General features: G+C 47.0%; 4 protein-coding genes across 14 annotated transcripts; 3 read left to right on the plus strand and 1 right to left on the minus strand.

The window, feature by feature from the left end:
- Positions 1 to 757: 757 nt before the first annotated feature.
- Positions 758 to 6624, plus strand: TINF2 (TERF1 interacting nuclear factor 2). 5 transcript variants are annotated; one of them, XM_024997768.2, is made up of 10 exons: positions 758 to 1045; positions 1136 to 1281; positions 1400 to 1504; positions 1624 to 1725; positions 1804 to 1911; positions 2009 to 2105; positions 2273 to 2732; positions 2819 to 2883; positions 2991 to 3082; positions 5630 to 6624. In XM_024997768.2, exons 2-10 carry the CDS (start codon positions 1264 to 1266, stop codon positions 5798 to 5800), a joined length of 1218 nt encoding a protein of 405 aa, XP_024853536.1. In that variant the 5' UTR covers positions 758 to 1045; positions 1136 to 1263; the 3' UTR covers positions 5801 to 6624. The 5 variants fall into 5 exon arrangements, with proteins under 5 accessions (XP_024853536.1, XP_024853537.1, XP_024853535.1 ...); XM_024997769.2 differs by lacking the exon at positions 5630 to 6624 and adding an exon at positions 3208 to 3490; NM_001098114.1 differs by adding an exon at positions 3208 to 4891 and having other exon boundaries at positions 1041 to 1281.
- Positions 3889 to 10407, minus strand: GMPR2 (guanosine monophosphate reductase 2). Of its 3 annotated transcripts, none has more exons than XM_024997509.2 (10): positions 10320 to 10407; positions 9821 to 9934; positions 9560 to 9679; positions 7253 to 7336; positions 6937 to 7110; positions 6082 to 6163; positions 5884 to 5990; positions 5655 to 5697; positions 4712 to 4871; positions 3889 to 4515 (listed from the first exon to the last, which is right to left on the minus strand). In XM_024997509.2, the coding sequence occupies exons 2-10, from the start codon at positions 9905 to 9907 to the stop codon at positions 4326 to 4328; spliced, it is 1047 nt and encodes a 348-aa protein (XP_024853277.1). In that variant the 5' UTR covers positions 9908 to 9934; positions 10320 to 10407; the 3' UTR covers positions 3889 to 4325.
- A 439-nt stretch (positions 10408 to 10846) lies between these two features.
- Positions 10847 to 19597, plus strand: NEDD8 (NEDD8 ubiquitin like modifier). The gene is made up of 4 exons (NM_174764.3): positions 10847 to 10933; positions 18365 to 18412; positions 18581 to 18663; positions 19231 to 19597. Exons 1-4 carry the CDS (start codon positions 10916 to 10918, stop codon positions 19325 to 19327), a joined length of 246 nt encoding a protein of 81 aa, NP_777189.1. The 5' UTR covers positions 10847 to 10915; the 3' UTR covers positions 19328 to 19597.
- Positions 19598 to 20493: 896 nt separating this feature from the next.
- MDP1 (magnesium dependent phosphatase 1) lies at positions 20494 to 21994 on the plus strand. 5 transcript variants are annotated; one of them, NM_001164221.1, is made up of 6 exons: positions 20494 to 20643; positions 20763 to 20823; positions 20897 to 21007; positions 21335 to 21442; positions 21540 to 21625; positions 21799 to 21994. In NM_001164221.1, exons 1-6 carry the CDS (start codon positions 20607 to 20609, stop codon positions 21888 to 21890), a joined length of 495 nt encoding a protein of 164 aa, NP_001157693.1. In that variant the 5' UTR covers positions 20494 to 20606; the 3' UTR covers positions 21891 to 21994. The 5 variants fall into 5 exon arrangements, with proteins under 5 accessions (NP_001157693.1, NP_001032563.1, XP_005211442.1 ...); XM_005211385.4 differs by having other exon boundaries at positions 20535 to 20643; positions 21540 to 21635; XM_010808983.4 differs by having other exon boundaries at positions 20535 to 20643; positions 21540 to 21612.
- The last annotated feature ends 373 nt before the right edge of the window (positions 21995 to 22367 follow it).

A 22367-nucleotide genomic window follows, 5' to 3' on the forward strand; every position in this document is an offset into this window, starting at 1 on the left:
GCAGGGAGGAGTATAGGGGCCATTATCTCTAAGGAGATGGCCCGTGGAAAGGGTAGTTTCACTAAATCGCTGTAAGGCGGTCAGAGCAGATAATTAATTCAGAAAACAAAGAATACACACTGTGTGTCAAGGTTCTGTCCCTGGAAATAAGGAGAGACTCCAGGAAGGGTGACAAGGAAAAAGACAAGTTATATGAGGGGGCTGACTGGAGTAAGCGCACAACAGAATTCGAAAAGGGAAATCTCTGTTACTATTTTTAGCACTACACGCCTTTAAAAAACATATCAAACACAGAAAAACACAAAAAATTACCTACAGTCTCACCATCTAGAAAAAAGTTAACTATCTGACGTATTTTTTTCAAACTTTGTATTTTATTTTTTAAGGGCGGGCGCCCTCTCCTGTTCTGTGAAAAGAGCCGAACCCTTACTGGAAGCCGCGCACCGCCCGGGGAAGGCTTTGAAGACGCTGGGATTTAAGGAATCGGATTAGAGAGGCTGAAGACGATGGAGAGGGAAACTGGCACGAACCTCCCTTTACAGACTAGAAATTCAAAGAACGAAGCGCTTTCTCTGCAGGCTCCCCGAAATAATGCACCGGTCGGGGGCGGAGCCCAGATCAGCGGCCCCGTCCACCCCGAAGCTGTCGGAAGTGCGCGAAAGCGAGGGCGGGGACCAGCAGCGGCGCCGGATCTGCCCGGGCGTGGCCTTGTGACGCGACGTCACGTATCCCCTGTCTGGCGGCCCATTGGTTCGCCACTACCACCCTTTTCCCGGGTAGGAGAACTGGTCGCAGAGCCGGAAGCGAGGTAGACTTCGGGTTTGAGACAGCGGCGGCGTTTCAGGCAGAGCGGTCTAGTGCCAGTGGAGCTGGCCAGCCTCTCCATTCAGGCTCCATCCCGAGTTGGAGAGAAACAGGATTCTGGTGGCCCTTGGGAGGCGCAGAGTCGGATAGCCAAGTATCCGTTGCAAACTGAAATAGCGGAGCTAGTGAGGGCCACCGGAAGCCCCGCCCCTGGGAGGAGTCGGGAAGCCGCGCCGAGGAGGTAGGAACCCAAATAGACGGCCCCTGGGGTGGGGTCCGCCTGCCATGGCCACACCCCCGGGGGCCGGTCCCGCTGCTCTTCGCTTTGTAGCTGCTGCCAGCTGGCAAGTCATTCGCGGACGCTGCGTGGAGCATTTTCCCCGAGTAGTGGAGTTTCTGCGATACCTGCGCGCTGCTGCCCCTGGCTTGGTTCGCTACCGGCATCATGAACGCCTGTGTATGGGCCTAAAGGCCAAGGTATTGGAACCAATAGGACCTGGTAGAAGGGATAGGGATCGACTACTTGGGGGTGGAACCGGTAGGAAAAGGGCAGTTTGCTCCGACGTGGGCTTTCTGAGCTCAGTACCCTCCACAGTTGGTGGTGGACCTCATCCTGCAGGGCCGGCCTTGGGCCCAGGTTCTAAATGCCCTACATCACCACTTCCCAGAGTCTGGACCTGTAGTGCGGGACCCCAAAATCGTGAGTAACCCTTGAAGCGAGCCCTACCCCGGTTAATACCTGATGCAGCAAAGTTGCTTCTCTTCGTGGTCACTGGATACTGGTGCCCCTAACCTGTTTGCCTTCCTTACCCTCGACAGACAAAGCAGGATCTGAGGAAGATATCGGAGGCTCAGGAAACCTTTTGCCAGCAGGTGAAGCAGCTGGCAGAAGCCCCTGTTGATTTGGCCTCGAAGCTGCAGGTGGGACTGGCTGCTTTGGAAGCAGTGGTGTAGCTGTTGTCTCTAGCCCTCTCTGACCTGCTGCTTTTCCTCCTGCAGGAACTTGAACAAGAGTATGGGGAAACTTTTATGGCAGCCATGGAAAAGCTGTTTTTTGAATATTTGTGTCAGCTGGAAAAAGCACTGCCTACGCTGCAGGCACAGCAGGTTTTGTTGGGGCAAAACACTTAAGGGCAGAATGCTGGGATGGCAGGTGGGGTTGTAACAAGGCCTGTGGTCTTCATGCCTCTCTCCCTTCTCACAGCTTCAGGATGTGCTGAGCTGGATGCAGCCTGGAGTTTCTATTACTTCTTCTTTTGTCTTGAGCCAATATGGTGTGGACATGGGGTGGCCACTTCCAGGTACCAGGACCATGTGGGAGAACTAAGAATTTGGGGGGTGGAGTTTTAGCTTGAGACCTTTTGAGACAGCCCACTGGAAGGGTTACATCGGCCTGAGGTATAAGAAACCAAGCTGAGTGGATGTGTTCGAATTTTAGCTTTTTAAGAAGCCTTGTTTTCTTCTTCAGAGTACTCTGCTACTGATTCAGTGAACACGACAGAGCCCTCAGAGCAGAGTCCTCCTCAGCAACCAAGACCAGCACTCCACGACCCTCTGCCAAAAGCCTCTCCTGGCCCACTGCTTCCTCAGGGACCAGCCTCGAGGAAGCATCCGGAACCTCTGACAGGCCACCATTTCAATCTGGCCCCTCTAGGCCGGCGAAGAATCCAGCCCCAGTGGGCACCCACTAGCAGAGGCCATAAGGAGCGCCCCACAGTCATGCTGCTCCCCTTCAGGGACGTGGGTTCACCAGCCCAGGTCACATCTAAGCCTGGGAAGAGCAAAGATGGCACACATACAGCAGATGCAGCCGGTGCTGTGGGCACCAGAGCACCCTCGACCGGGAAGTCTAAGAGTCCATCTGAGACCCTGGGAGGAAGAGCTCTGAAGGAGAATCCAACTGACTCATCTGCGTCGGAGCAAAAGGAGTGAGTAGAACAGCTGCATCTCCCTACTAGCAGCACGTGCCCTGCCCGCTTTCCTTTCACCCTGTCTTTGCTTGCTCCCACCTCAGGAACTGCCACATGGACTGCCACATGGAACCACTTAGACTGTCATTATCACCTCCTAGGAAGTCAGGTAGGTATCCTGAGTCAGAACCAGATCAAACAGCCCTTCCTCCTGGGGACTCCTGAGGATCTGTGTTCACTGAGGAGAGTGCCTGGACTCTGCTTTTCTCCCTACAGTGTGTCCTCCATCTCTGTACAGCTCTGACATTACCATAGGGGACCTGGTTTTGGACTCTGACGAGGAAGAAGATGGCCAGAGGGAAAGAAGAGTGAGTAGGAAAGCTGGGAAGTGGATGGGTGGGCAGAACAAGACAGAAAGTGACATGCTCTAGGATATGGAGGGCTCAGGGCACGTTTCAATGATGATAGGATCTCCCTGCTCCCTTCTCTGCAGGAATCTCTGGAAAACTATCAGAAGACAAAGTTTGACACCCTGATCCCCACCTTCTGTGAATATCTACCCTCTTCTGGCCCCAGCACTGTGTCTATCCCCTTCCCTGACTGTACAGACAGTTCTAGACTCCTGTGATAAGACTGAAATGCTCACGACATTCTGCCTGTCTCCTTTCTCTCATACAGTTTAGTGGGGATAAAGTGAAAGCCTGGGCTTGGGTTGCCCGACTATAATGCTGAAGTTACTTTGTAATGCTTGATAATTAAATTTTGGATTTGTTAAACACTGTCTTGATGCAAGGAAGGGGAATGAAGCCTTCTCTAAGGTCTAGGTAGGTCATTCTTGAGAAACATAACTAGCCTCTCTGGGGCTGGAAGCTGATCCTTTTGCCATTTTACTTCCCTTGGAGAGTGTTGTTCAGACATGTCCAATTACCAGGGCTGAGAGCCTGGAAGAAAAATTTCCTTTTGCTATTCTGAAAATACTCTGTGGTCCGATGCCAGAATATACTTTGTAAATTCTCATGCTGCCAGGTTCGTTGCAGGTAGTGGCTCTAGAATGGAGATGTTTCACGGGAAGGGTACTCACTGTCCCTGACTCTACTGGGTCAGTACCGGCTCCACTTGCCCTGGGGTAGCACCCAGATGCCAGCCTTATGCAGAAAATCCCAGAATCTCAAAGTCATTGGGATCTCTCTTTATTGAGGTATTTAAATTATGTAAATACTTCCACGCTTTGTAGATATTCAGAGGTCTATTTAATGAATCCGATTAACAAAACATGATTCTAAAAGCCTACCTCTACCAGAACCAAGGCCACATAAAACATTTATGTATGAATCAGCCTCTCTTTTCAATCCTCTTCAGAATGCTGGGTCCCCAGATTCCCACTTGATTCTCTCAGCTTCCTTTTCTCAGCCTGCCTGCCTTGCTTCCTCCCCACTAAGTGCCGTCGGCATTTTGCATGTGCAGATAGAGAAGTACAGGATTACTGCAGGAACCGTCAGGAGAGGATAGGAAATGACCAAGTAATAGCCTAAGTAGCTGGGACGAGAGAGGGGCCCACTTGGGAGCCCTGTGGTGGATGCTAGAGCCCTGGGAGGGCAGAACTGCTCAGGTCTAGCTCTCGTCACTGAAGATCGGATTCACCTGCTGGGTGACACGGATGAAGGTAGTTCTCCGGCTCAGCTCCTTCAGCTTAGCTGCTCCCACGTAAGTGCAGGTGGAGCGGATGCCTCCAAGAATGTCTCGGATGGTATGTTCCACATCCCCTTTAAAGGGCACCTCCACTGTCTTTCCTTCTGAGGCCCTTAGAAGAAGAAAAGCTTTCTTACCTTTTCTCGCTGGATTCCTTACCCTGGTCTCTAGCGTTTAGTTCTTCCCTGTTCATCACTTTTCTTCCAAGAACTGTACCATCCATCTCCCAGCAACCATGAGTTCTGCCATCACCCTTCTAGGAAAGTCATGCTTTCCAAGAACCCTTGGCCTCTGGCCACCACACCTACCTGTACTCAGCCACACCCCCGGCATACTTCTTCATGGCCATTTCGGAACTCATGCCGTAGAAGAGCTTGTACTTCCTGCCATTCCTCTCGATGAGCTCACCACCTGACTCACTGTGCCCAGCCAGCATGCCGCCCAGCATCACGAAGTCAGCCCCTGCCCCTGCCAGCACCAGCGAGAGGGTAAGAGATGAAACTGGCCCAGGTGCCCAAACTGTCACCCTCAGAAGCAACTCACACCAAGTTTTCAGGCCTCACAATGATTCTGGCATCTTCCTGGTTTTGTTTCCTTAGCTGGCCCATAACCCAAGCACACAGGCCTGCTCTGCCCTGACTCTATTCCTCAGTAGGCCTGACTTTTCCAAGAATTTCAAAAAGAGTCTCTGCCAGGCTTCTGCTCTCTGCTTTTTGTTGCTTTTGCCATCTGCCTCTTTTTACTGTGCCCAGCCAAGACTCACTTCAAGTGTCTCAAGAGCAAAGGTCTCCAACTTGAGTGTGAGCAAGGATGACCCAGGAAGCTGGGAAAGTACAGATCTGCAGCCCTACTCCCCAGAGCTAGATCCTGTGGATGTGGTGTGGGGCTCGGACCTCTACTCCATCCAGTTGTCCAGGCGATGGTGCAGATGGTCCTGGCCCACATTTGGAGAGTCTGTATTAGAGTTTCAGGATGTCCCCTGCTGGCTGCCCCAGGTGACACCATAGACTTCTGGGTCCCTAGTCATATTATTAAAGAACAGCTTTCTTGGACTTCCCTAGCCTGATCCTCAACCCGCTCCAGTGTTCTTGCCTGGAGAATCCCAGGGACGGGGGAGCCTGGTGGGCTGCCGTCTATGGGGTCGCACACGGTTGGACACGACTGAGGCAACTCAGCAGCAGCAGCCTGATCCTAGACCCTCAGAGGTGACTCATCCTCTTCTACAGGATCCTCCTTACGTGCCCTCCTTACCGAAAGCCTTGGCCACATCCCCAGGACAGCTGCAGCCTCCATCCTGCAAAGTAAGGAGCACTGTGAAGAGACAGCATGGATGCCCCAAGCCCTCTAGGAGGTCCCAGCGGCCCAGCTCAATGCTGACAGGGACCCAGGAACCCTAATCCAAACTCTACCAGAACCTCCAGACGTGGGTGAGAACCCAGATGTTTGGCAGCTTCATACTCTATCCTGCCCTTGACCTTACTGAAATGATGTGGCCTTTGAGGCCGTGAGCAGCATCTGCACACTCCATCACTGCACTTAGCTGTGGATACCCCACTCCAGTTTTCTTCCGGGTGGTACACACGGAGCCTGAGAAGAATGTCACAAGAATGAGGATGAAGTTGTTCACAGGTGTCTGCCACTGGAGGGGTGGCCAGTGGCCCCCAGTGAACCAGCTTACCTGGTCCAATTCCCACTTTGATGATGTCAGCCCCAGAGAGGATCAGCTCTTCCACCATTTCTCCTGTTACCACATTCCCTGCCTGGGACAGAACCATCAAAACAGCATGCTCAGGGTCAGAAAGAGTCAACATTATTACGAAGAAGAGTCGCTGGGTTCCCCTTTTAGATGAGTCACTTCAGAGGACCCTGCTTCCCAAGCTGAGCTAAGGGGGTGAGTGGCCAGTGTTACGGTTGTACTAGGGTAAAGTGGGGTCTAGCTGGAATAAGATCACACCGGATTTACAGTAGATTTCTCTCCCTCCCCACCAAGACACCCAAACATATCCTGTCCTTAAATTGTTACGTCATGAGACCTCTCTGGCTTCAGGGGAAGTGGGAGGACATGGTAATGTAGGCTCAGTACCCACCTACCCAGCTGTATTTGCTTTTGATGAACAGGACAGAGAGACCCCACAATGCTGTGAAGAAAACAAGGCCTTGTCATCACTCCCCTGAGCTTGTAAAAAATAAAACTGCATTTCATGCAACCCCTTTAATGTAAGACCGTAGTGTCTGTCCATGTCTTTGGGCAGGTGTGTATGTACCAGAGATATGTACAATGCATAAGTGTTCCATTGTGGTTTGGTGAGTGACATCGGGTACTGGATTTACAAGACCGTGTATCAACGGTCAGAGAAAACAGCACTGGCCAGTAAACAAACATCTAAAATGGGGAACCGTGGATAACCACCCAGTGCCATGATTAAGTGGACTAGGAAATGCAGTAGAGGAGAAAGGAACTTATAACAAAATAGAGTGGCAGGAAGAGTGGAGGAAGGAGAGGAACGGACCCACTAGAGGGCAACAGACATACCATGATGGTGTGTTCAGGGAAGCGCTTCCGCACATCCTTCACAAATTCCACAAAGTGTTCAGAGTAGCCATTGGCCACGTCCAGGCATACATACTTCACCTGGGGAATAGCGTTCAGGATCTGTTCCAGCTGCTCAAAGTCCGAAGAGCCTGTGCCTGAGCTGGCAGCCAGATGCTGTGAGAGAAACGGCCATGAGCATGTCAGAGGCAACAACATGGCTGGTTAGCCAAGGGGAGTGGGGAGGTCAGGGTTGGAAGACAAGCAAAAGGGATTGTCGGAAGACGGCTAAGGCAGGGGTCGGGAGGACCGGTGTTACCTCAAGACAGTCAGGATTCTGGCTGGCAAACTCTTTCCACTGCTCGAGGCTGTAGTGTTTATGGACAGCAGTGAAGAGGGAGAACTGGGGAGAAGAAAGCGTTAAAAAGGAAAGAACTTGTTAGAACCGCTTTCTCTGGAAACAGACCTTTATATTATCCTATCTGAGGGACAAAAGGACTGAAGTCTGGAAAAAGCAACTTGAAGATGTCAGTGGTTGAGCTGAGACCTCAGTTCCACCATTATTCTCCCTACAAATGCAATCGGGCTTTTCCACATAAGCCAGTACCTGCCCAACACTCCCACCAAAGCACTAAGTCATTTGGATTGGACTTTACCTGCCAGCGTGTGCAGTGCTTCTGACTTAAAAGGTGACAAGGACAAGCTGTTGGTGCAGTGGGATAAACAGCAGACGAGAGAACCATGAAAAGGCTGTACAGAGACAGTGTCTGCCTGCACTGACTCAGCTCCTCCAATGACAACCTAGTACAGAACTAACCTATTTTTGGTATTTTCTGTTCCATTTATCAGCAGTAATTCAGTGAGCCTAAATGCTCACAAAATCAAAAGAGGTTTGTAAAGCCTTAAGGTTAACAGCCAATAAGGTACTACCCTTTCTCCATCTCTGCTAAAGTAGTGGACAAAAGGGACTTTGTCGGTGGTCCAGTGGTTGAGACTCACTTCCCATGCAGGGGGTGGGTTCGATCCCTGGTGCCACATGCTTCAACACATGGAACCCACCCCCCCCAAAAAAAGTAATGGACAGATTTTCTTAAATCATGGACCAACCTGAAAAGTCTGTTTCATTCAGCCTGTTTTGGTTAACCAAGTTCAAGGCTAGAATGACTCATCAGACTTATGTTCCCTAGCTCAAAAAATTGCAGACAACATCCCAATACAAAGGCCACTGTGAATGCTGGTGTTTGTGCTTTAAAACTGCAGACATGTGAATAAACAAGGCAGCAGTTGAGAAAGCACAAATCTTGCAACTGATGAGATCCAAGGGATTAGCCGGCAGTAAGGAAGTGCGCATGCTATACTCAGACATCATCAACATTGCTCAGCCAAAGCTGCTACTGAATTCTGCTTTCTCAGAACACTGCCACTAACAAAGAAAAATCACTCTAGGAAGTCATCACACCTGGGAGATATCTTGGCATAGGGTGGCATGATGAATACATCCAATTACATACCAAGCTAGAGATCTAGAAAAAGGTCCTTGCTTGCACCCAACCTTTTAATTATTACTGAGACTTGCCTGTATCTCTAAAATCTGACTTCTTAAACATTCATCAGCAGAAACAAAAAGCCAGTCTCAACATAAAGCTCAAGAAAGTCCCAGCAAGGTCCATACGTTGTAGGACATCTGTTAACACTGAAGTCAGATTCACCATTGCTGCTTAACTCTACTGGACAGGCCAGGTGGACAACAGGCAACAGTGGGATTGCTAAGCAGATATTGAATGGCAACAGAAATATGGTACCAAAGCTGCGTAACTATGAACCTCAGAGAAATGACAGCATACATTCCAGAAAGACTTCTAGCAATCAGAAACAGAAAGGGAGACGAAGTCCTTAAGGATAGCAGAGCCACAAGCAGCAGCAGAATCCATCAACCAGGGCTACATGGATAACCAGAAGAGTGTATACGTCCTCAGGATACCCAAAGTAACTATCTGCTTTCTCAGCTACAAGTATAGAAGCAAGTAATATAACTGACAGGAGCAGCATCTTCCATTTTGAAAACAAGCAATAACCTGAATAAGAAAAACATTCCATTTTGGGCACATCCCAGAACACTCAGGAACCTAGGACTTAAAAGGAAGATTAAAAAAAAAAAAAAAAAAAAAATATATATATATATATATATATATATAGCAGGCATGAAAGAAACTAAATTTCTTCTCGATAGGATTTTCTAGTTGGGAATTTTTGAATGCTCAAACTATATTTAGTTTCTGGACTAAAACAGTGAATGCTGAGTATCCTAACAGTAGTGTAAAGAGAGATGCATGTGGTTTGTAGAGGGTGATCTGGGTAGTGGGAAAAATTGGCAGGATGTTTAAAATGCTGGACAGGAGAAGAGGGAAGTTTCGTTAAAATGGGTGCAAAACTTAGCTTTGAATCTCCCTAAGTCAGATGGCCATTTAAAGTTATCAGATAAAGAGGCCTTAGTACTATTGCAGAAAGCAGTAAATCAAGCATCCTGTTAATTGCCAGAGCTGACCTGGGATGGGAGTGGGGATGCAGATACCTATGCAGTCAGCCCACAAAACACCATGAGGAAGGGGCATGAGGGAAGTCCTACCTTACAGAGGACCTTGGCCATCTCAAAGGTGCCCACAGTATCCATATTGGCAGCAATAATGGGGATCCCAGTGTACATCTGCTTTGAGTTCCGAAAGGCAAAGGATCTTGTGAGATCCACCTGCAGAGGCGAACAGGAAACTGAGCGTTTCACTCATCCAAAAACAAGTACTGCAGGAGAGCAAAAGCCAGGAATCTTTCCCAGTTCAGGCCCTCCAAGGAGCTTGGAATCAAGAAAGAGCAACTAGGAAAGCAGGCTCACCTCACTTCGAGACTTAAGGGTACTGCGTTTGGGCCTCAACAGGACATCCTTGAAATCCAGTTTGACGTCGTTGTCGATGTGAGGCATGGCAGGGACCTTAAGATAGCAAAGAATCTGAGGGTTGGAAGGTAGGAAAAGTCTAGGAGAGGGTAGCTGAGTCAACTTCCCTTTAGCTCTTAATGCCCTGTTAGGGCTGGGTGGCTTATCTCTCTCCTAGCTTAAATCGTGGAAAGTCTGAGCATTGACTGAGGTACAGTCCCTGAAGAATGTCACTTCAGACCCATGCGGTTTCACTTTCTCTCGGTGTCTTCAACAAATAGTACTATTTGTTGGGGAGAACTGGGATGGAGTCGTGAGTGACCCTAAAATGGTGCATTCTTTACCCCCACCACTCTTCTTTCTGCCACCCTTACAAAGACCAATCTGGGGTAAGGGGCAGATTTGGAAGCGAGGAGTGGTGGGTTTCTCATAAACCAGCTTCCGGGATAGGGGTACTCACTTCCTGTCTCCGTGATTCGAGTGGCAGTTGACCAACGCTTCTCTCGCTTAACCACAGCCTCGCGCAGCCCCGCTGAGCCTTGTGGGATAACAGGTTGGGCTAATTTGCCGCAGAGAACTAGCAGCCGAGGAATTCCGGCTTCGGTGGCAGCCGTGCAAGGCCTTCTGGATAACAGAGTTCACACACTGAGGATGCCGTCGGATCCGAGGGACAGGGGACTACAACTCCCAGAGTGAGACGCGCGGAGCTGCCCCTTGGCATGATGGGAGGAGTAGTTCGTTCCGTGCCCTCTTATTACTAGCCCCAACTCACTGGGGACTCTCAGAATTGTCATCTCTGCTGTGACTAAGCTGGCTGCCTTTTTACTTTCTTTTTTTTCTTTCACTACGCTACCGAAACGAAACGCAGAAATATTCCTGAGCCTTTCCGGAACCCCTTGGAAAGAAGGGAGAGGGGGAATGCGAGGCAGGGGTGGAGCCTGGCTGTGACCCGGAAGTAGAAGTGATTCCTGCCGGCGGAGTGCTGGGGAGAGGCATCGGCGACCGTAGCGGCAGAAGCAGCAACTTGCCTGTGTGCAGCCCCAAACTGAGAAGAAGATGCTAATTAAAGTGAAGGTGGGAGCACCACCAGCCTTGCCAAGACGCAGTGGTACTGGGCTGGCCGCTGTGCCTTAAGGGAGAAACCGGGAAGGAAAACCACGCCTTTCCCGAGCCTGGAGGGGGTTGACAGCTTCGGGGCTCCGCGCGAGGGGTGCCGGGAGGTAGGGGGGAGGCCCAAGAGGACTTTGAGAGCAGGGGGCTGGCCCCGTCAGGAGACTTTTCCTTACCTGCTTTTACTTCAGGGCCGCCTTTGTCCGAAGTCTCGCTGTTTGTATGCACCCCCGCGGTCTTAGAGAAGGCCTAGCAGCATCTTGGCCTCCTTATCTCTCGGTTTTTTTGGAATGAGCTCTGTTCCCCATCCTTCATCCCAAGTTACCCGGTTCTCCCAGCGCCTAACGTAGGCTACTCCGAGTACAGCACAGCACAAAAGCGTTAGCCTTTTGTGGGAAATGGGGCCTCCCAGAAACTAGACTGTAAGCCTTGGCTAGTTGTTGCCAAGATGTAGTATCTCAGCCTTCCTTCAGGAACCAAAGGTGGGAGCGTGTTCAGTCAGCGCCTGCCTTTCTGAGCCAGCATCCTGGACTAGCCTCAGTTCCTTGACTGAGGCAAGTTATCAGTATCCTAGTACGCGATCTCCATCCCGCCTCCCATGGTTCTTCACTAATTCCCAACCCTCATTAGCCCTACCTGCAGTTTCCTCCTTTGTGCCTTAAGACGGAGGGACAAAAAACTAACAATTGGTGCAGTGCAACGTTAAACTTTTTTTTTTAACTGCTAAGTAAGTCTGTCGTTACTGCGTCTGCTCCTTAGTGTATTTACCACGCATAATAGCAATTAACATCTTTAGCTCTTCTGAACTACCTCTTAGCTAAGGATTGGGGCCAAGCAGTATTTTAAAGGTCATTGTTTTTTAAAATTTGAATAATGACTTACAGCTTATAGCTCAGTCAGTAAAGAATCCGCCTGCAGTGCAGGAGACTTGGGTTCGATTCCTGGGTCAGGAAGATAGATCCCCTGGAGAAGGAAATGGCAACCCACTTCAGTATTCTTTCCTGGAGAATCCCATGGACAGAGGAGCTTGGCAGGCTGCAGTCCATGGGGGTCACAAGAGTTGGACACGACTTAGCAACTAAACCACATATTTTCATTTCCTTTGGATAAATACCAAGGAATGGAATTACTAGGTCATGTATAACTTTAAAAGAAACTGCCAAACAGTTCTCCAAAATGTGGCACCATTTTTCATCCCCACCTGCAATGAGTAAGCATTCTAGCTGCTCTGCACCTGTCTTTATTTTAGCTGTTATAAGGCAGTGAAATGTTACCTCAGTCAGGTTTAAATTAATCACTGTTGGTCTTCCCCCACCACAGCATTTTGTCATTGAACTTTTGTATTTGGACAATAATAATCAGTATGGCATTTCCTTGTATGTTGGTTTGTTTTATTAATTGTATGTCTCATTGTCTGTTGATTGTAAATCTTCACTTGAAAAAGATTGTTGACAGAGGCTGAGTCACTTAATTTCTTTTGTATCCCCTCCAGTGCTTAGAGCAGAATGTTAAGTTTAGCTTCATCATAGTTCAGTTGAATACCATTAGATGTATTCCTAGGTCACAATGATCAGATTTGAGGGAAGAAACCCAGTATGACGTGATCTTTTAAAATTGTTCGGTTTTATTTATTTATTTTTAATTGTTCAGTTTTAGGCAGTTTTAATTTATGGACAATTTCAAACATATAAACAGCAAAGAGAAGGAATAATGCACCCTATGTTGTTGTTTAGTCACTAAGTCATGTCCAGCTCTTTTGTGATCCCATGGACTGTAGTCCACCAGGCTCCTCTAGGTCCATGGGATTTCCTAGTCAAGAATACTGGAGTGTGTTGCCATTTCCTTCTCCAGGGCATCTTCCCAGCCCAAGGATTGGACCCAGGGATCAAACCCGTCTCCTGCATTGGCAGGCGGATTCTTTACCACTGAGCCACCAGGGAAGCCCAAAGCACCCTATACACAGTTTCAAAACTATCATCTCATGGCCAATCCTATTTTATTTATCCTGACTACTTTTCTTACTTGATATTTTAAGAAGCAAACCCCAGATAGTGTACCATGTATTATTTGTACATATTTCAGTATTTATCTGTAAAAAAGAATTTTTTTCCTAACATAACCATAATTATTACACCTCAAAAATCAATGATAACTCCTCACTATCATTGTCTTATTTATTTTTTACAATTTGTTTGAATCTGGATCCAATTAAAATTCATACATTGTGCTTGGTTGGTAAGTATTTTAGGCCTCTTTAAAATTGTAATTCTACATTTCCCTGATTTTTTCTTGTTTAATAACCTAGATTATTGGCCCCATAGAGTTTCCTATGTTTTGGATTTTGCTGACTACATCCCCATGTAGTCTTTTAATATATCTCTTTCCTCTTTATTTCCTGTCAATTGATAATAAGATCTAGAGGCTCAGGTAGTCCTGTTTGTCTGTTCATATGAGAATAATTCAGGGGTGGTTTTGTGACATTTACTTCTGTCAGGTGGTTTTGCTTTCTGTGATGTTAGTAGTTGCCTAGATCTATTATTGCACTGGAGTTTACAAAATGGGGATATTCTGATTTTATTGTTGCTTCCTACATAAGCTGGAATGCTGAGCCGTGTCCAGCACAGTGCCCATTAGCCCTCGTGGGCTATCAAGCACTTGAAATGTGGCCAGTGAGACTGAGGAATTGGAAGTTTTATTTCAGTTATTTATTTTATTTGTATTTCATTTTAGTTAAATATAAGAACTAAAACTTTATTCAGCCCTTGCTACTGCTGCTGCTAAGTCACTTCAGTCGTGTCCAACTCTGTGCAACCCCATAGACGGCAGCCCATCAGGCTCCCCCGTCCCTGGGATTCTCCAGGCAAGAACACTGGAGTGGGTTGCCATTTCCTTCTCCAATGCATGAAAGTGAAAAGTGAAAGTGAAGTCGCTCAGTCCTGTCCGACTCTTAGAGACCCCATGGACTTCAGCCTACCAGGCTCCTCTGTCCATGGGATTTTCCAGGCAAGAGTACTGGAGTGGGGTGCCATTGCTGGGAAACCTTTTAACTTGTTTGGAACAAGTTGGGAATGTAAATCTTTTTCAACTGTAAATTATGAAAAAAATTTTAATCTTTTGAATACTTATTTATGTGGCTGCATTGGATCTTGGTTGCATCATGTGGGATCTTTTGTTGTGGCACATGGACTCCGGCTCAGTAGTTGTGGCACTCCGGCTTAGTTGCTCCTTGGCATGTGGGATCTTAGTTCCCCTACCAGGGATCAAACCCTGATCCCCTGCGTTGCAAGGTGGATTCTTAACCATTGGACCACCAGGGAAGTCTCATCAACTGTAAATTATGAAATTTAAATACAGATCAAGTATTTGAGATGAAAACTTACCATCTGCATTGAAGTGTGCTGTAAGTATGAAATGCACACAGGATTTTGGAGATTTAGTTAGAAAAAAGAATGTAAAATATATTAATAATTTGCATATATTGGGTTTCAGAATATTAAAATTGCACCTTAAAAAAATGTGGCTACTAGAATATTTAATATTGTATATGTGGCTGTTACTAAGTTTCTATCTCTAGTAGACGGTGCTACTTTACTCTCATCAAGGACATTATTTTAATTTTTTTTTTTATTCCAGAGTGTTCATGGTTTTTAAAAAAGGAAAATACAAAAAAGCACAAAAAAAGTAATTTAAGTCAGCCATAATCTCACAACTCAAAAGCACTGATGTGTATATCCTTTCAAACTTTTTTGAAAGCATATAAATACATATGTTGATTTATTTATTTACAAAATTAGAATTATACTATTAATCTAAACACAATTTGAGGAGTCTGTGGTTTTCCCCCTGTGTCTGTACCATAATTTATTTAACCTTGAATTTAACCTTAAATTGCTCTTTCTAGTTTTGCAGTTTCAAAAGGTTGCAGTCCCATTATCATAGATATATTTTTGGACATATTATTTTCCCAGAAGCGTTGTTGCTGGGATGCCATATGCCAGAATGCTGTCTGGATACATTCATAGGCTTTTGTAGTCAATCTCAGAAACAAGAGAACCAGTCCTAGACTTTTAGAATTTATAAACCAGTAATTTTTTTCAAACCTTGTAAAGCACAAGCATCCAACTCTTGGGAGGGCAGTTCTAGGCCTCCTGTTAGAGTTTTTTGTACTCTTTAAAAATTGTTATTATTAAATCAGAATGAATATTTATTAATATCCATATGATAAAGGAATATATTTTTATTAGAAATGTAAATAGTACAGATAAAGGGAGAGTCAGGTTTGGTAAACCCTGTGCTCAGTCCTACTCCTCTTCTCAAGGATAATCATCATTTTAAGAGATATGTATACTTTTAATCCTTTTTATGTATGTATGTATATATCTACATGTAGAAAGTGATACTAATCGTATATTCTTTTAGATCTTTCCATGTCTGTGTATAAGCTGTTGCATAATAAATATATCATTCTATGGATGTACCATAGTTTGTTTTCTTATTAATAGGCATTAGGCTATTTCTCGGAGAGGGCAGTGGTGCCCCACTCCAGTACTCTTGCCTGGAAAATCCCATGGACAGAGGAGCCTGGTAGGCTGCAGTCCATGGGGTCGCTAAGAGTCGGACACGACTGATCGACTTCACTTTCACTTTTCACTTTCATGCATTGGAGAAGGAAATGGCAGCCCACTCCAGTGTTCTTGCCTGGAGAATCCCAGGGACAGGGGAGCCTGGTGGGCTGCTGTCTATGGGGTCGCACAGAGTCGGACACGACTGAAGCGACTTAGCAGCAGCAGCAGCAGCAGCAAGCTATTTCTAGTGTTTTGCTTTTATAAAAGGTGTTACTGCTACTGCTAAGTCACTTCAGTCGTGTCCGACTCTGTGCGACCCCATAGACGGCAGCCCACCAGGCTCCCCCGTCCCTGGGATTCTCCAGGCAAGAACACTGGAATCGGTTGCCATTTCCTTCTCCAATGTGTGTTACAGTATACTTTATATGTTCCTCTTTGAATATGTACTGAAATTTCAAGTTTTTCCTTTAGGTTAGTTACCTAAAGATAGAATTGTCTGGTTAAAGAGTCTTTGCATTAAGAACAATAAAGTGAAATATTTGTGGACAACGCAGAATTGTATACTTTTCATTTGGTCAGGAAAGAGCCTAAAAAAAATACCGTATATTGTCACTGTCATTTCATGAAAGGATTTTTAACAGCTGAATATATTTAGTTTCAGGGCTTCCCAGGTGGCACAGTAGTAAAGAATCTGCCTGCCAGTGCAGGAGATGCAAGAGACACAGGTTCGATCCCTGGGTTGGGAAGGTTCTCTGGGGTAGGAAATGGCAACCTGCTCCTGTATTTTTGCAGAAAATCAGAGGAGTGTGGCGGGCTACCGTCCATGGGGTCACAAAGAGTCAGACACAATCGAGAACGCATGCACATATTTAGCTTCATGAAAATCTCACTGTTGCTATTCCTTTTCTCATTTTAACATAGACTATTGAATTTTCATATAGACCAGCTTGGTTTGGGGTGGAAACTTAAGAATCACTATTGTAATTTATTATTTTGCATCCAAACAGGTCAATCCAAGGGAGTTACTCCTGCATTTTTTTTTTTTTTTAATATCCTTAGTACTGAGCCATTGTCATGGTTGAGAAATTAGGTCTTATGTCCTTTCTTCATTCTGACCCCATAAGTGGGAACCATATGTTATTTTGTTATCTGCCACAGGAGTGTACATCGAGTCCCAATACTAGGTCACCTGGGCTTCTCAGGTGGCTCAGTGGTAAAGAATCCACCTGCCAAGGAAGGAGTTGGAGATGCAGGTTCGATCCCTGGGTCAGGAAGATCCCCTGGAGAAGGAAATGGCAACCTCGTCCAGTATTCTTGTCTGGAAAGTCCCATGGACAGAGAAGCCTGGCGCACTACAGTCCACGGGGTCATAAAGAGTCAGATGCGACTTGGCAACTGAGCACGCATGCACTAGATCAGCCAGACTCAGGCAGTGCTGAATATGGAGCTAAAAGCTCTGGTTCTGGGGCCAGCGAATTTGTGTTTGGATCCACACTGTCCTTTTGACATCATAGGCATGCTTTTTAACCTGTCCAAACCCCATTTTCCTGATCTATAAATGGTTATAGGAATAGTACATATCTCAAGTTACTTGCAAGGATTAAATATTGATGCATTTAAGACACTTGGTATAGTTTCTGACTCTTAGAAAGTGTTCAGTAAGTGTTGGCTGTGATCATAACATGATCTTCAGTGTATTTAGTGAGTGAAGTTGCTCAGTTGCGTCCGACTCTTTGTGACCCCATGGACTGTGGGTCCTCCGTCCATGGGATTTTCCGGGCAAGAATACTGGAGTGGGTTGCCATTTCCTTCTCCAGGAGATCTTCCTGACCCAGGGATTGAACCTGGGTCTCCTGCGTTGTAGGCAGACGCTTTACCGTCTGAGCCACCAGTGTATTTAGCCTTTCCATTATTATTTATTGACTGCTTATATGTCAAACACCATACTTTGTGCTTAGACTGGGAAGATTGAACAGTCTCTGTCCTTTAAGAAGTTGGAGTATAAATTGGAGAGTTTGACACTTAACTAGCTGTAATATCTATTAAAGTGCATTGGTGACAAGCCATCAATCTTAAAGGGTCCCTTAAAGGTTTGAGAAGGAGTGGAAGAGGGGATGGCAACAAGGAAAACAGTAGAAGCAAAGAAAATGCCCCTAAATTAGACTGTCCATTTGTAGTCTAGATTACTGTAGACTGATGCAGGTGGAACTTTAAGAGCAAGGATGGATGGGAGATAAGATAGGATGAAGCACAGTATTTGTAAGTGTACAGTTGTGTTTTGGGTATCAGCAACCTTTAGCCTATGGAAGAAGTCAAGAAGACCAGAGCTGCAATTTTAGGATTTAGGTGAAAATCTGGAGAAGATACAGAAGAATAGAATGTTGAGTTCTAGTATGGCTTAAAAAGCTGGTCAGAGGTGATCTCTAGTGTCCTTGAGAATGCTTTGAATTATCTGAGTGTTAATTTCTAGCATTAGTACATAAAACAAGGTCCTTTTCAAAGGAATACTCTCCTTAGGACAACTCTCATTGACGTCTTATCCAAAGGAGTTATAGTATCCTCATGGATTCTAATTGGGTGGGGGATGAGATGACCTGTGAGATTAAGAGGTCAAATGGTTTACAGACTCTTCCCCTGTCAAAGTTGTTCACAGCCTAAAAATGTCTGAAATTGGGTATGAGCAAATACTCCTGACACTTCAAATCAACTTTGCTGAGAGTGTGCATTTCTCAAAAGGAAGTCGATCCCCCAAGGCTAGGCCAGGATGTTTTACCTAGGAGACAAATTGTATACTGAACTATAAGACTCAGGAAGCCCTTGCCTATTTCAGACGCTGACCGGAAAGGAGATTGAGATTGACATTGAACCCACGGACAAGGTAATGTATGCCCAGTACCTCTCCAAGCCTATCTCCCTACATGTACCTTTGCCTGGGTATGCTGATGAACTTAGTCCTTTTGCTCTCATGCTATCTGCATAGCTCTTGTTCTTTCCACTTCCATGGTCCCTCCCCCTGAGCAGCCCCTGACTACTTGTACCCCTAAAGGTGGAACGAATTAAGGAGCGTGTGGAGGAGAAAGAGGGAATTCCACCACAGCAGCAGCGGCTCATCTACAGTGGCAAACAGATGTAAGTATGGAATGGAAATGAAAGTATGCTGATGGGTTTTTTTTCTTGGCTATGCTGGGTCTTTGCTGTGCTGCCTTTGCTGTAGTTGAAGTGCATGGGATTCTCAACGCCGTGATTTCTCTTGTTGCAGAGCACCAGCTACAGGGCATGTGGGCTTCAGTAGTTTCAACTCCCGGGATCTAGAGCACAGGCTCAACAGTTGTGGTACATGGGTTTAGTTGTTTCTCGGCATGTGGGATCTTTCCAGATCAGGGATTGAACCTCTGTCTCCAGCATTGGCAGGTTGATTCTTTACCACTCAGCCACCAGGGAAGTCTGAAAATATCTCTAATTTCTCTTGTTAACAGGTTACCCATATTGCTAATACCCCTGTGGGCTTTTGTCTGTGTTCAAAATTGAAAGAAATATCAAGTTACAGTTGGGGATTAGTAAAAATATAAAAGATGTAATTTTTTTTCTCATATGCATTCATAGATCTCCAGAGATCCGTGAAACCCAGGTTAAGAACGCCACTCTAAAGGGTATTGCTAATACCTTTTTTTTTTTCTTTTTTGCCTCTTCTTGTAGGAATGATGAGAAGACAGCAGCTGATTACAAGATATTAGGTGGTTCAGTCCTCCATCTGGTGTTGGCTCTGAGAGGAGGAGGTGGTCTTAGGCAGTGACGGACTCTGCTCCATTTTACCTCCCTGCCCTGTCACTCATAATGAGGCATCATATATCCTCTCACTCTGTGGGACACCAGAGCCACTACCCCCTCCCCTGGATGCCCAGTCTTGTGTGTCTGTTGGTGGGAGATTGTGAGGACCCCAGGAGGCAGTGTTCCTGGCCCAAAGGGCCCTTGCTGGCTATTGGGTTTTAGTTTGCAGTCCTGTGTGCTTCCCTCTCTTATGGCTGTGTCCCTGGTTCTCAATAAAATATTTCTTGACCTCCTGGAATCTTTCTTCTATTGCACAAATGTGACTGAAATCAAAGTGGACCCAGGGAATTCCCCAGTGGTTCAGTGGTTACGATTCCCTGTTTTCACTGCTAAGGGCTGGAGTTAAGTCCCTGGTTGGGGAACTAAGATCCCACAAAACGGGTGGGATCTTAGTTTTGGGTGTGGCCAAAAAAACCCAGAACGGACCCAGTGCACACCCAGTTACACCAGGTTGAAGGACTGTGACAATGGAAGGGAACATACCCTTAGAGGAATTCTCAAACTGTAAGTGTATACTCAGGAGTGTGCTAGAGCCAACTGTTACTTGTGCCAGAGCTAATCGTTGGCATCTTTCCCAGCCCCATATTAACTTACTTCATGTTGGTAGCTTGAAATTGGCCATGGTCAAGAGTATTTACAGAAATTGACAATACAAATCAGTCCTTCCCCCCAAACTGGTTGTTAAATCTCTTTCAGCATACTACTGATGTGGGTGGTAGAAACCAGGAGAGTGAGTTCTCCCCCATTGAGATGCTACAGGACATTTGGGCCTGGTTCAAGAAAAGCCCTCAAAAGCTTAATCAACACTACATTCTTTTATGGCTGGAATATTGCTGAGGGCTTAGGTTTCTATACCATGGAGAGGCTGATATTGAGATAGGATGAGGAGTGATGAGCTATGATGGATCACTTTAGGTCTCGGTGAGATAAAATGAGAGAGGGGTACTAGAAGAAAGGGCTTCCCTTCCTTGGCTCCTCTAGTTCAGTAGTATATGATGAGCCTGGGTTGGATGGAGAAACAAGACCTTGCAGAGACCTGAGGGTCATAGGAGCTGTCGGCGACGGTACTTTGCTGAGGTCCTTCCCCTCCTCCACCACCAGAGGGCGCCCTTGTGCGGTCTTGGGCCGACCTTCCCAGCTTGGCTTGGCGACGCTCTAGTCGCCGTTTCTCTGAGGCCCGCCGGCGGCCACTGAGCTGTGAGAGCAAGGCCTGCCTCCGTGCGCACAGCCTGCGGGCACGGGTCATGGCGCGACTCCCCAAACTCGCAGTCTTCGATCTAGGTGAGGGACCGGGTTGGGGAAAGTTTCGTAAGGCACAGTATTTCTCCAAAGCCCAGTAGCTGCTCTCGAGGCCCTGCGCCCTCGCAGGCTGAGACACCCTCATCTTCTCCCTCTCGCAGATTACACGCTCTGGCCGTTCTGGGTGGACACGCACGTAGACCCCCCGTTCCACAAGAACAGGTGAGGCAGGGCTGGGGAGGCCTGGGGCCAGGCGGGGCTCCGCGGGAGCTGAGCGCACTCTCGCCGTCTCCAGTGACGGAACTGTACGAGATAGGCGGGGCCAGAGCATCCAACTGTACCCTGAGGTGCCTGAGGTCCTGGAACGATTGCGGGGCCTGGGAGTACCCATCGCGGCCGCTTCACGGTAAGAAGAGGGGCTGAGTCGGTCTAATGTTGAGAGATGTGTGTATGAGGAGACTTCCGTGTAACCCTTTGGCTGCAAAAATTTAGGCCGCGCAAATTTGCAGGTATTTGTACATTTTCGAATTGTACCCTCTGCTGTGCATTTTGTAACTTTATAAACATTGGCTCAGTGGTACCCGTATCAGGCAGGAAGGATATGGAATTGAAGCTGGACGGAAGATGCTTGCCCATCCCGGACAAACAAGAAGTTGATTTCCCCCTGGTTACACGTTAACTTCACTTGCAGCCTTGGCCCTCCATTCTCCCCATCTACTACACCTTTTTTCAGGACAGGTGAGGTTGAAGGAGCCAACCAGCTGCTGGAGCTCTTTGACCTTGTCAGATACTTTGTTCATCGGGAAATCTATCCAGGCAGCAAAGTCACGCACTTTGAGAGGTATGAAGCGATAAATGGTGAAGCAGGGAGAGAGAAGACCAGGGAGACTGGAGGGGCTAAGAAGCCAGCGTGGTCACTCCCAGCGTGTCTTTCACAGGTTGCAGCGGAAGACTGGAGTTCCTTTCTCTCAGATGATCTTCTTTGATGATGAGAAGAGGAACATCGTAGATGTCAGCAAATTGGGTACTAAGTGGTGAGGCTAGCCATTTGGGGAATGAGGAGAAAGGCTTCCTAAGAGGGAAAGGGTTGGGAGGTATGTACAGGATAGTCTGCATGCAGGTGATGCCCCCAAAAAGGCGAGAGTCCTAACTGGGAGCCCTGAAGGCCTGATGAAATGTGGCTTCTTTTCTTTCTAGGTGTTACCTGCATTCATGTCCAGCATGGAATGAGCCTTCAAACCCTAACTCAAGGATTAGATGCATTCACAAAGGCCCAAGCTGGACTCTGAGGTCCAGTCATTTGAGGCACAGAACTGAAAGGAAATCAGGAGGGCATTTTCAGGTCCATTTGTAAATTATTAAAGTGTATTTGTGTGCGGCAGAAGAGATCTTACCCTGTGTGGGTTGTTTCTGTTTTGACCTGGGGTGGGCCATCCAGAGGTGCAAAGACCAGAACGTGAGGCACTGGATCCGCCTTATGAACTTGTGGCAAACCGACTACGATCTCCTTGTGCGCTCCCCATTCCCACCCCTCTCCCGAGCTCTGTCAAGGGCGTAAAAAACTCTTGCACTGGCCCCAAGTAGTAGGGTGCATTACCCTGCACATTTCTTTCCAGGAAACAAAGAGTTTGTTTGCGGGTTGGAGTGGGGCGGCCTTTTTATTCAGCGGGAAACTAAGCGGCCGCTTTGAGAGGAGCGCGTGGGTTTGGGGCTGGTGTGTTGGCTCACGTGATAGCAGTGGTCTCACTGGCGCCTGTTGATGATGT

The sequence above is a fragment of the Bos taurus genome, chromosome 10 (assembly GCF_002263795.3).
Source record: "Bos taurus isolate L1 Dominette 01449 registration number 42190680 breed Hereford chromosome 10, ARS-UCD2.0, whole genome shotgun sequence".
NCBI lineage: Eukaryota > Metazoa > Chordata > Mammalia > Artiodactyla > Bovidae > Bos > Bos taurus.

Excerpts from the sequence above, each read along its gene's own strand:
- TINF2 (XM_024997766.2), top strand. The coding sequence starts at position 1,090 with ATGGCCACACCCCCGGGGGCCGGTCCCGCTGCTCTTCGCTTTGTAGCT. Across the intron at positions 1,505-1,623 it reads TAGTGCGGGACCCCAAAATC|ACAAAGCAGGATCTGAGGAA; the intron begins GTGAGTAACCCT and ends TACCCTCGACAG. Across the intron at positions 2,884-2,990 it reads ATCACCTCCTAGGAAGTCAG|TGTGTCCTCCATCTCTGTAC; the intron begins GTAGGTATCCTG and ends TTCTCCCTACAG.
- GMPR2 (XM_024997509.2), bottom strand. The coding sequence starts at position 9,907 with ATGCCTCACATCGACAACGACGTCAAACTGGATTTCAAGGATGTCCTG. Across the intron at positions 9,680-9,820 it reads CCCTTAAGTCTCGAAGTGAG|GTGGATCTCACAAGATCCTT; the intron begins GTGAGCCTGCTT and ends TCGCCTCTGCAG. Across the intron at positions 4,872-5,654 it reads GGATGTGGCCAAGGCTTTCG|GGGCAGGGGCTGACTTCGTG; the intron begins GTAAGGAGGGCA and ends TGGTGCTGGCAG.
- NEDD8 (NM_174764.3), top strand. Across the intron at positions 18,413-18,580 it reads ACATTGAACCCACGGACAAG|GTGGAACGAATTAAGGAGCG; the intron begins GTAATGTATGCC and ends GTACCCCTAAAG. Across the intron at positions 18,664-19,230 it reads ATCTACAGTGGCAAACAGAT|GAATGATGAGAAGACAGCAG; the intron begins GTAAGTATGGAA and ends CTCTTCTTGTAG.
- MDP1 (XM_005211385.4), top strand. The coding sequence starts at position 20,607 with ATGGCGCGACTCCCCAAACTCGCAGTCTTCGATCTAG. Across the intron at positions 21,008-21,334 it reads CCCATCGCGGCCGCTTCACG|GACAGGTGAGGTTGAAGGAG; the intron begins GTAAGAAGAGGG and ends ACCTTTTTTCAG. Across the intron at positions 21,443-21,539 it reads AAAGTCACGCACTTTGAGAG|GTTGCAGCGGAAGACTGGAG; the intron begins GTATGAAGCGAT and ends TGTCTTTCACAG.